Raw genomic sequence first — 12,453 nt, 5'->3', positions numbered from 1 at the left:
ATAGAGGGAGATGATGTAATAATATATTATATTTTGTATATGTTGCTATCTTGCACTTCTGCATTTTTTATTGGGCTTCTCTCAGTTTATAGGATTGCCGGGTAAGTGCTAGTTAGCAGTGAATTATTTATAACAATACTCCAGAAGTCTCTGCGCAAGTCATCCGGAGTTTGGGATACAGGAAAGAACACCTGAAGTGCAGAAGTGTGAATGGCCTGTGAATGTGAGATATTATTTAACTATTACATAACTACTGTACCTTGTTACAGTGCAGACACAATTTGTAACTTTACACAATGCTGCTTTATATTATCGGTTGACACGGTATCCTTGCTGAAGAACAATCAATAAATTACAATACATAAACATGTGTGTGCCAGCCTGGTGTCAGGACATTGTGTGCTCCAAGTAAAAGGAATTATATGAAATGAGATTAGTTAAATCTGAAGCCAATTAATGCTTGCAGTATGTTGAGGTTACAGGAGGCAATGCAGCTTCCAGGGGGCATGCAATTCTTGTGACGTGACACAGAGGACATCAAACAGGTCCAACCACTTAGTGTGTATACCTAGCATGGGAAGGGGTGAGAGTTTTGACATATGCCCCCATATTATGTCCTCCAGCACTATAAGATGACAGCTGGACATGCAAGCAAAAATGTGTAAAATAAGGAAAATGTCACGTTTGACATTTCTATATATTTTGTTATTTTAGCTGTGTATTAGTGCATATTATGCAGTTGTTTCACTTCTTGAGTTTTACCTATCAGGACCAAAATCATCATCTTTAGCAGGTTCTAAAACAATTTAAATCTATCCTCTGGTGGAAAACAACAGACAGTAGATTCCACTATATCATTATTTTTTACCAAGAATGAAGCCAAGGTGGAGAAATCAGGTGAGGGAAAATAAGTACACCCCATGACACAAAAGTTTGCAGAACCAACCTTAGCAACAATAACCTAAAGTCATTGTTTTCTCTATAACTTTATCCATTTCTCACATTGGTCCTAATTTATTAAAGATCTCCAAGGCTGGAGAGGATATACTTTCATCAGTGAACCTGGATGATCCAGCAAACCTGAAATGGATCTTGTCCGGGATCGAAAATATTTGCTAACAAATAGCTAATGACCTTTAAGAAATCCATTCCAGGTTTGTATCTGTTGGCTCAATATAAAAAAGTGTTTATTATTATTATTTTTTTAATAACCCTATTGGGTAGGGCAAGAAGTCTTGTTAAATTCTAGCGATTTGGGAGACAAACTTTTGCTATACAAAGGCATTCAAAGAAAGATATTTCAATGGAGGACATACCAATGCCCAAAAATTTAAAATTTTGATACAAATGACACATATGGCAGCTATGGGCTGACCCATTAGGAAAGAGATTGGGTTATCTATTGTTTGGTGAACAAAAGCAAATACTATACACTGCATTGTAAGCTGTTCTTTCTTTCTGAGACTTTTTGGCAAACAAACTCAACACAAATCCATGCAAATTCCATTATTACTTTTAAATAGAAAAATTATATATATGTATATATATACAGTATGTGTGTATGTGAGTTTTAAAACATAAAAGCTTAACAAAAATCAAAGAGAAATTGTCCCATATATATTATTTTATGTTTCTTTTATTTTTCTTCTTTATTATGATGGTGCTTTATTACATTGTCTGGGTCATGTTGTGTAGACCTCACCATTTTATTTTTTACTTGTAAATTCCAGGCTGAGAATATCAGACTTTAAAAATGTTTAAAAGGCGTGAAGCGGATTTCTCAGCTCTGGCTCAGTTTCTTCCAGCTCTACTCTGAGAACAATAAATGTAAATAGCTGGTAGTAGAACATCATGTACGAAAAGAAAATCAATTAACAAGCTCCAAGAAGCTTTTTGGTGTCCGCCAAGCATCTATCATCTCCATTCTAGTGGTGTTGAATGCAAATTTGAATTCGGAAGCTTGCTGTAGCTTTACAACAACTTCTAGCTGGATTTTAGGGGCAATGAAAAAGCTTTGGGAAACTGCTCATTTAAGCTCTTCTATTCTAGTTAAAGTGGAACTAAATCTGCGATACTCATCTGTCCTCGTTCTGTCACAGGACGCCACCATCTTCATCATCCTTCTCTTCTTTGGCCATCTTGATTGGCCAGGCAAGGATGAAAAAACTCTCACAGGCGCACGGGAGTTCATTTATTCCCAGCACACGCAAGGTAAGCCAGGATTGCCAGGAATACCCAACATCTGCAACTCAGCAACATTGATTTTTAGATTTGGATAGAGCGGTGATGGATTATTACCCTTATCAGGTTTTCATTGGTTTCTGTGTTTTCCAATCAGGAGGTTCGCTCCCCTTACTTGTCTTGGTGGCCACTGTCATGGAAATAAAAGTGAGGAAGAATGAGAATATATCCTTAATTCTGAGTTGTCCCCAAAGCAATGAGGTCATTTGAACTTCTTATTATTTTGTGTTGAGTTCATAAAAACTGGTAATTTCTGAACCTATCTATAACTAGTCTTTGTTAGACAGTTTTAAGTGGAGACAAATCGAACATGAATTGGAGCTATTTTGACTTCATGGTCCTGATTTCACCAGTGAAGCTGGGTGATCCAATAAACCTGGGATGGATCTGGTCCAGGATTCAAAGCATTTGCTAGCAAAAAGCAAATCACATTGAAGAAATCCATTCCAGGCTTGATCACCTAGATTCCCTGGTGAAAGTGTATTCTCTCCAGCCTTGGGGAGCTTTAATAAATCAGACCCCATGTCAGAACTTGGAATATGAGCAATCTTAATACTGATCCAACATTACTATACCCATCAATGATAGGTGTAGTAGGCTGTAGGATGATGACAGCTGTCATTGTCCAGTTGCTGGATTGGCTGAGTCATGCTATACCTGTCATTGATAATTATATATGATATACATGCCATTGACAAGTATAGAGCAGCTCATTAAAGGAATACAAAATCCAATTCAGAATTTCCAAATCAGGTTGATCCATGTTACAATTTTTGTGTTCTAAATCAAAAGAGTTTTGGCTTTGGCACCCTGGAGAGTCAGACCGCTGTCATGAAATGTTGAGTCTGACCCTCCTCGACACAGGCGGTTCTTTCAAGGGATCCAATCAATGTGTCTAGAACGGCCATGCTTCTTTGAGTATTGATTGTTTACACTAACAATTCATTTTTCAGGATAAGCTTTCAAGGGTCTACCCTTTTTTTTAGGTCTAATCAGTACAGGTACAAGTTCTACACCTTACTTGTCTACTTTTTCTAGTTTTGGACCTAGAAGGGGTGATAGACCCCTCAAACCATGAGTTGCAAATAAAACACAGTATAGACCAGGATTTCTCATACAGGATTCCACAAACCATATGGTTCCTCAAGAGGGTGCTAGGGGTTCCTTGAGTAGTTTGTGACTCTCAGGTCAGTATACCAGATTCCAATGGTCTTTTTGGCTAAATGTAAGGGTGGAAGCATTCCCAATGGCTTTTAATGTAAGAGGCATTGCCCCCCAATGACCACCACACTAAAATACTGTGAGCTTTGGCTGTAGTAGTTAAGGAAGAGGTTCCCTAAGACCTGAAAGTTATTTCAAGGGTTCGCCATGGTAAAAAGTTCAAGAAACCTAATATAGACATAGACATGGACAATACTCTGTAAACTGGATGATACCATTTTTTATTATCTTTTACGCTATTGTAGTATTTTTTGTATGATCAAAGAAACAAATGAGTCTAGGAGGACAAAGATCATTGGAGTAGGCTGTCACCATCTGCCTTAAACAGGATTTCACTTTTATATTTCAAACAAAACACACCCGGTAAGGGTATAAAAAGTTTACATTCTCTAAGACACCATCGCCACTCTACAGGGGCATATAAAATGGTTAGACTTGGGTGAAGGTTTATGAGTAGGTGTTTATGGATTAAGGTAAAAGGGACTCATAAGAGAATACCATGCAGGCTGCCATTGCTAAACTATACTTTGAGAATGATAATTCATTGGCTGTCATTCGGAGGCTTTGAGATCAATGCTTTCTATGTCCTTGACTTTTAACGAGTGTAAGAATGCTTGTTGTGGGTCTATGATTCTAAGAGACCTAAAACAGAACTTATCTAATCTAACCTGAAGGCGATGGTGGATGTGGCCCCCGTTGGCTGGGCGGGGGGGAGTCTGGGGCCCTAGTGAAGCAGCACAGTTTTCACCTACCTATATCCGCCCCTACTTCCAGATCAATTTTGATTTTCCCTATTATCAGAATCTTGATTGGCTGTGGCAAAATGAACTACCATCTTGTGTTTATATAATGCTGACACATTACACATTTCTTTGCAATGTCCATAGCCCATTCATCAGAATGGCTCACAATTGACGGCCCCTAGTCATAAGAAAGCCAATTAACCTACAGTATGAGTATGTTCAGCGAGGAAACCCAAAAAACACACAGAGAACATACACACTCTATGCAGAGAGTGTCATGGTTGAGATTCGTAAGCGTGCCAGCCACTGAGCCAATATGCCACTTATATGCATGGTAGGAGCTCATTCCTGTCATTACTGCGCATGCACATTGTAAAGAAGATGTGAACATTGTCAGGTAAGCATCCCTAGCAGAGTATATATTTATGTATATATATATATATATATATATATATATATATAAATATTTATTTATGTGTGTGTTTCTTTTGGAAAAATTTCTATACACACACACATATAAATATATAAACCATTTCTATGTACTAGTTCTTCTTTAAATTTGCATGTTGATGTTTGTTTTTCTGTAGTGGACAATTATGTTCTTACCTGCTAAACATTCTCTTGTATATTTAGACTGCAGGGGTGCCGATTTTCAGTAACTCTCAGGAAAAATGTCCATCACTTGCCAAGTTTTACAATGCTGGAATGGCAATGTTCATTCTGATTCTAATCCTGTCCTGCAGCAAACGCCGGTTTTGGCTGAGTCAGGATAGCTGACTCCTAAACCATTTAGAATATGCATAGCTGCCTATTGTGTGAGATTATTCCATCAGTCACATATTTGTGTCCCTAGAAATGACATTTTTTTTTGCTTTTGATAAACTATATATATTAGATACATGCAGTTCTATTTGAAGCACAATGTTTTAAAGAAAGGAGTAACTTTTAAAATATTTGATTAATAGATGAATGGATAGATAGATAGATAGATAGATAGATAGATAGATAGATAGAATGATAATCGTAATCATATGGAGGTAACCATATTTACATCACAAATGGAAGACAACATTGACTTCTTTGGAGAAAATTCATGCCAGGCTCTAGGCTTTTTTGTCAATAATCCCTAAAACAGCGGTCGCCGACTGGTGGTCTGCGGATCACTGGTGGTTTGCGAGAAAATTTGGGGTCCCCGGCTCTGGTCAGTGCATCCCCGAGCAGAGTCAGGATAAGGACCCCGCTGGGGTGACGCACCGGCCAGGGCCACGGCCCATGTCCCCCGTACAGTTCCCAGGCTCAGGAAGGTGAGCAGGCTGTCCCTGCACACAACCCCCCCACTCTCCCATTGCAGGCTCAGATCTGCAATGGGAAAGTGGGTGGGGTTATGTCAAAATTATGTCAATTTGGGGGAGGTCCCCCTCCCTTGAGTGACACCAGGCTCCCTACGCATGTGCAGTCAGGAGCCGGTGATTTTAGTGGTCCTCCGACCTGAAAATGTTGGCGACCGATGCCCTAAAAGGTTGCATTACCTACCTTTAATCCTGTCCCTCGCAATACCTGTTCTTTGCGATAAGATCCTCATATTTTGAAAGTTTGAATGACACCCAGCAGGGCATCATAACCTCAGCTCTCGAGCACATTGAGCCTGATATTTTAAAGCTCTCCAAGACTGGAGAAGATAGACTATCATGTGTGAAGCTGGGTGATCCAGCAAATCTGAAATAGATTTCCTAAAATCATTTGCTAGTATTTGGCAAATGTTCTCAGGACATTCCAGGTTTGCTGGATCACCTAGCTTCAATAGTTTAGGAGAGCTTTAATAAATAAGGTATACTGTCTTGCACCCACTGTGTATCCATTAGTGCTGAATCCATCACATTGGTGGTGCTCTCTGCATTATTCTGCTACCTTCAGAACACTAAATACCTAGCGTGTAATTTTACTGTCCAGTAGAGAGTCATGAAAAAAAGCATAACGTATTGCTGATGAGGGTCTATGGTAAGGAAGGGGTCTAGAGTTGGACTACCAGAACCTACTAGGTGGAAGGGATGGCTCAACAAAATGAAAGGACTGATAGGAATATACGTTAGGTCCGACAATATGTAGATGTGTAGACTTATCAGCCGTTGGCATTAACACACTTAACCCAAACAAAGATAAAAACCCTCAGTGCGTAGTACCTATCTAACAGCCTATTACACCCAGCAAAAATCTACCCCAATATATACAAAGCATGCTACACATTACACCCCTATAAAACCAAAACCCATACACCCCTTTAAACTTGCAATATGGACTCCAATGTAATCAGTATCAGCATCCCCAACCATTCAAATCTTTACAAACCAATAGAAGAAGATGTCAGGGTCAGCTGCCGGTTATGCAGCATATGAAAGCACCCCGTAGTAGTAATGTTTATATTCTTAGAATAGCAATATAGCAAATGTATTCACATTTCTTGGTAATTCCTGTACCAAGCCCTGTAAAACACAGTTTAGTGAAAATGTTATATGATTGTTTTTTATATGCATTCAGTTTACTTTACAAAAAGTCAATGTTCCTCAGTTCCTCTCTATGTGTTAAGTATCATGTAGACGTTGGCTTGTAAAGTCAAAGCAAAGTCACGGTAACTGACCTCAACACACCGTTGTATTGATTCATCCATACATCTCCTTTAAGTGCTGCAATGTTTAGATTTCATAGATTGCTTTGTTTAAAGAACTGAAAACATTTACAAATGATATTGGACCTGTTCTAATAAAGCTATACAAGACTGGAGATAGAGAAAGAATATCATGGATGAACTTGGATGATCCAGCAAACTTGGTTCTGGTCTAGGACTGAAAAAATTTGCCAACTAATACCAAATGAAGGGTCACCAAATGGATTACCCAGATTCCCCCATGGTAGTCTATCTTCTCCAGTCTTGAAGATAATTAATAAATCAGGCGTTATAAACTGGGCTTGGTAACAAGAAAGCTTAGCCTGTCCACTTTCTGACTGCTTAAGGCTTTTAAAACTTTGAATTCCAAATACATTGAAAAACACAAGCATTTGTTGTTGCCTAATTTTCACATGTAAAGCTAAATGAGGAGGTCCAAGGAACTGACAAGTGTTCATTAAAACACTTTGGCCAAACCAGTCCAAAAAATTCTGGATTTGGATTCTCCTGAATCCAAACACCATTGAAGGGAATCGGTAAAGGTATCTGGTTGTTTGTTCTGGTCGGTTTAGGGAACCTACAGCAGCCAAAACCATCAAATGGGTATGGAAAGACCATCAGGTGTCTAGGTGTTAATTAAAAATTGGGAAAATTTGTACAGCTGTTGGGCCCATTTTGGGCAGTTCAGAGGGCAACCTGGGAAAGACATGAATCCTTCCTTTAGGCTATGTTTAAACTGGCAATGAGATGGCAGGGGGGTTATCACTTTCTTATGCCAGTGAGAGTCTACTAATATCTTCCACCCATTGCAGTCCTATAGAGAATAAAGGGGGTGGTAATGAGCGGTATAATTTTGCTCACTGACCTTGTTTTGTTAAGAAGCAGCTCCGCGGTGCAAATGACTAAGCATCCGCCAACAGGAGCCACGTGGGACCACTTGAGGGCTGAAACTAGCTTTATAGCTTTGTTGGCCCCCTTCATTTTTTGTTTTTTTTAGTCTGCAACAGCAAGCGACACAATGCAAAAATAAAAACCCCAATGACAGCAGAAAACAATGCTAGTGGGCTATGTAATATGCAGACCACCAGCTGCAGTGCTGCTTAATGCTTGTTGCAATATATAATCTAGTACAATGTGCTCAGTAACAGAAAAAAGCAATGAAAAGAATGATGAATATGATGGTGCTTTACAAAAAAACTCAACACCACACCGCCGACTGACACAGATCCAGCCTGAAAAGTGCAAAAAATGGGCTTCCCAGTCCCCAGTCTACCAGAAGAAATCCTCAGTTTTTGGCCCCTAAAACATCCAATGTCTAACAGTCAGCAGCAGTATTTTGATAGAATATTGATGTTTTTTAGCTCCTAAATATTCTGGTTGAACATAACATCAACCCAAATCTTTACATCAACATGCCAAATATGTTAAACTATATCATGTTTTTCCTTTAAAAATATTAGTTACTTTTCTTTCATATTCAGCGTTTCTTATCTTTCCCACCACACATAGCAGCACAGAGATAAGACAGTCATGGACTGTCCTCGCTGAACTCCAGAAATAAAATTCAACTAGACTGATGATAACGTCGCAGGAGGAGACCGCTAACTTCCAGACAAAACAATAGGACGTGAGTTTACTAAAAAACGACTCTGTTTTCTGTGTCATTGAATATAGGGTCGTCAACACAAAATTAACAACTTCCAGCCAATGGGTTGCAGGAAATATTTCTATTTTTTGATAGCCAAGGGGCACAAAATAAGAGCAGCTAGGAAAGGGGCAGCATGCTCTACTGGGGTAATTTTGTGGTGAAATTTTTGAAGTTTTGTTAGCCCAACCTGCCCGTGCAGCTTATACTTACATGATAGGACTGCTTATACTCTTATTGGGCACTGGTCAGTAAATAAACTTTGGAAAGAAAAAAAGAAGATGTAATCTATTGTCAATTCATTCTCCTTTCACAGGCATTTGATATTAAAAGTCTTGCACAATAATGACAATGTGAACAAAATGTACTGGTACAAAACAAAGGAGATTGGCAGAAAGTCCAAACCATGGAGAAAAATGGACTCTTTATTTTAAAGCAATGTATAAAGTGGATGTGTACACATTTAAAGATTAACCGGATGCAGAAACAGCACAACCTGTTTCAAATAAACATGATCTGACCTTTATGGCACAGATCTGGTGATACTATACAAATACAGAAATGTGTGTTCTAATCCTTCACATGACAGATGAGCACAGTATTCCATTTGCAATCATAGCACTTTGTGGCACTGGTAATGTTGTTTTATTAATATAGGCCCAATGCCACCATTTTCTAATTATGAGAGTTAGAAGATCAGGTTTTGCCCAGAGATGGGGCCCTAGGCACAATTACAGGCTTGATTGGCATTGATATGGATTATAATAGGCACAGAAGCGTCATTGTTTGGTATTGCCCAATACTGGCATTGATTGTCTTGTTAGGAAACCAATGGAGAAATGTATTCCCCCTTAAAAAATGACAGAATGCAATTGTTGTAACATTGTAAACCCAGTGGGCCTTATTGAAATCCCATTGGGGTTCATGGAAATATATTGGATCTTTGGCTTCAGCATTGGTTTGCCAAAAAAAATGTTTAGGCACAAAGACTGATGTATAAATATGGATACTTGTTTCATTCAAGTCTGTGCTGACCTCTGATCTCCTCCTTATCCTGGGGAATAAGTTTTCAGGTGGAAAAAACAATTCCTGAGGTTTGCATTGAACCAGAGGGTGCACTTTTTTCTGGTCCAGACATACGTGGTCACATTGGGCCTGATTTATTAAAGCTCTCCAAGACTGGAGAAGATTGTCATGGGAGAACCCGGGTGATGCAACAAACCTGGAATGGATCTGGTCCAAGACTGAAAACATTTACCAAATAATAGCAAGTAATTTTTAAAAAATAGATTCTTGGTTTTCTGGATCACCCAGGTTCTCCCATTATAGTCTATCCTTTCCAGTCTTAGAAAGCTTTTTTACATAAAGTCCATTATAGGATGATTTTCTACATTACTCAGCTGTAACTCCTTGGAAATCCATTGGGCCCTAGGCTTCAGCATTGGTTTGGTTTTGCGTTTTTTGGAACCCTACAGATGGTTGTGCATGAAAATCCCAATAGGAGTTGTGGTATATGTCATTTTCTTGCACACTTGGAGCCTAGCAATGGAGCCTAAAATGTATTTGTTCAATATAACAGGGCAGAGGGAGGGAGATTTAAAAGGTTTTTAAAAAAAAAATCACAGACATCCCAAATTTGCTTACTTTTCCATGGACTGTCTGTGAATTGATGTACAGTTGCCAACACTGCAATCGAAAGAGAGAAATATTACATTGGTCAACCCAAGACTGGTATTTCCATTTTTGTTGGGAGAGTTCAAGGACCAATATAGCCAAAATATTGAAGGCTGCTAACTCTATGGGTTAAATTGCTGATGATAGTATTGGGGATGATAGTCTTGATGATAGTGTTGGCCTTGGCTTTTATTTAGGTTTATCACCACATTTACCATTCAACAATTCAATGCTACCAGTGGGGGGTTACAACAATTAAACTTTATTCTTAGAAGAATGTACTTGGTGGAGTCGATACCTCATTCAGAACACATGAAGTGGGTGGGAAGCCTTCCATTGAAGACCTACTACTACTAGTCTACTAGTGATCATGGCGGCAACTCACCAGGAGCAGAACCCCTTGAAAGGGCAATTAAACAATTTACCTGTTTCTATGGCACCTCGCTATCTGACTGGCTGAACATTCTGAATCACCATAGCAACATGTGAGCTGGTTATTTTCCCTTGTGTCATTGGCCTAACATTCGCTCTTCTGGTCTTGTGTGGGGGCGGAACCAAGTCTAATAGTTGATGCTAATTGGCTACCTAGCCAGAGATAACCAATGAACACAGCACACAGATCTCCCCCCGAAATGACATCAGAGGAATGGTAGATGGTATGTTATACTTAAAAAAACTCAATTTAACATTATATCCCTATTTTTGTTTTTTTGTGCAACCTTCTGGTCTTAACTACTTCCTAATTTTGCTTTGGTTGCCACAGGTGACCCATGGTGGGCCCAGACTATGGCGGTAAAAAATAAATGGCCAATCCAAGTGTCCTTAGCTAAGGCAGATCTTTTTTAGCACTTGTGTTTTATTAATGGCTCTATTTATTGGAAGGGACTAAGCTACCGAGCAGCGAATTGTTGACGTGAAGGTTTTAGTGAGGGACTGGCATATCTCCAACATGCCATCAGCAGTAATCTACAAGCGTGAAGCCGGACAGCCAAAGTTAGGATAGGAATGCCCAGCGTGAGTACATCTAGTGACTCACCAGAAATAGGAGCTGCTTGTGTTACAAGGGAGGCCTGGTGGACTGCAGCACATGCTGTTTTGTAAGTGCACGCTGGATTATCCTACAAGCTTCATACATGTGAGATAGGATGGCTTTTCTGCAACTACTGATGGGGCCGTTGTGGATATATTAGGAGAGAACCCTAGCCAAAACTTTTAATTTTTTTTTGCATTTAAAGACAGCTGTGACCACATGAAGATTTATTTATAAAAGTCCAAGGTTAAAACCAAGCGTCCACCCTTTCTCTATCTTTAGATCATTGGATTCCTTCCGCTCTCCATGTTTGTGAAATGCGACTCTTTATTTATTCTAAGACGTTTTTTAGGTGTCCACCTCTTGTTCACCTACGCGGTTGCAGAAGAGTCCACCTCTTGTTCACCTACGCGGGTATGACGTATCCTTGGTTTCCTGTAGCCTCCTAGATACATAACATGAATATCTAAGGGGCGGCGGGTGTTCCAAAATAGGCCACTCTTTGCCGAAATCTCCAAGGTTTCCAAAGATTTTGACTAATGGTATGGCAACCAATAAAAAAATTAGTGGCGCTTCATTAGGGGCGGAAGACAAACTAGGATCCAAATGGTGGAATGAGGTGGTAAGAAAAATGTAGAATTTTGTAGAAGATATCTTCAGCCTGCATTGAAGGGTAAGTGAGACTTTTTTGTGAGTCATTTATAAAGGTTCTTTTATAAATTAGCAGGTATTGGTGGAAGTTCCTCTTAAGGTTGGGTTTTAAAGGTCAGCATTGTAGTGAGAAGACTTGTGGTTCAGGTTGGCCACTTTCACGGCTCACAAAATCCATATTATCTGCCTTGATTCACACCTTGGTGCATTGTGTTAGCACAAGCCTGCTCGTTATAGATGTTATGTAGTATGAGGACATTCATTGCATTAAGGATCTCTATTTCAACAATTGGCTAGCAACTATTTTTCTTTTCCAGAATTGTGCTCTGAAACAAGTGGTAGTGCAGTATTGTGATGCGTTGCAATGCCCAATGCATTGAGCTGCATTGCCTTGGGGAAGTCACGGCGAATGTTAACATGCATTGTGGTAATATACATGTAATAATATCCATTATTGCAACATGCAGCAGCAAAGAGGTGTAAATGAGTCCTATGTGTAGGGGATGTTAGATTAAGGACCCACTTGCACATATACATTGCAATAACACGAGGATTCCACAGCACATTTTTACAATTTGTGTACCGT

The 12,453-nt window shown here is 39.3% G+C and overlaps 1 protein-coding gene and 1 long non-coding RNA gene across 3 annotated transcripts in view; one reads left to right on the top strand and one right to left on the bottom strand.

The window, feature by feature from the left end:
* The window catches only part of LOC140332282 (uncharacterized), a 69,180-nt gene extending 63,618 nt beyond the window's left edge, over window positions 1-5,562 (bottom strand). The window contains exons 1-2 of the long non-coding RNA XR_011921097.1: window positions 4,812-5,562; window positions 2,299-2,371 (exon numbers count right to left, since the gene is read on the bottom strand). This is a non-coding gene — a long non-coding RNA (uncharacterized lncRNA). The remainder of the gene's footprint in view (window positions 1-2,298; window positions 2,372-4,811) is intronic.
* The window catches only part of LOC140332281 (urea transporter 2-like), a gene marked incomplete in the record, with an annotated part of 39,943 nt that overhangs the window by 6,385 nt on the left and 21,105 nt on the right, over window positions 1-12,453 (top strand). Inside the window, 1 exon segment of one of the 2 annotated variants that reach the window (XM_072413513.1) lies at window positions 86-223. Coding sequence is in view for 1 of the 2 variants with exons in the window: in XM_072413512.1 (XP_072269613.1) it covers window positions 2,158-2,211 (54 nt within the window). 2 annotated transcript variants of the gene reach the window in all.

The sequence above is a fragment of the Pyxicephalus adspersus genome, chromosome 6, assembly GCF_032062135.1.
Source record: "Pyxicephalus adspersus chromosome 6, UCB_Pads_2.0, whole genome shotgun sequence".
Classification (NCBI taxonomy): Eukaryota; Metazoa; Chordata; class Amphibia; order Anura; family Pyxicephalidae; genus Pyxicephalus; species Pyxicephalus adspersus.
The sequence above is the reverse complement of the archived record's forward strand: the minus strand, read 5'-3'. Positions and strand labels throughout refer to the sequence as shown.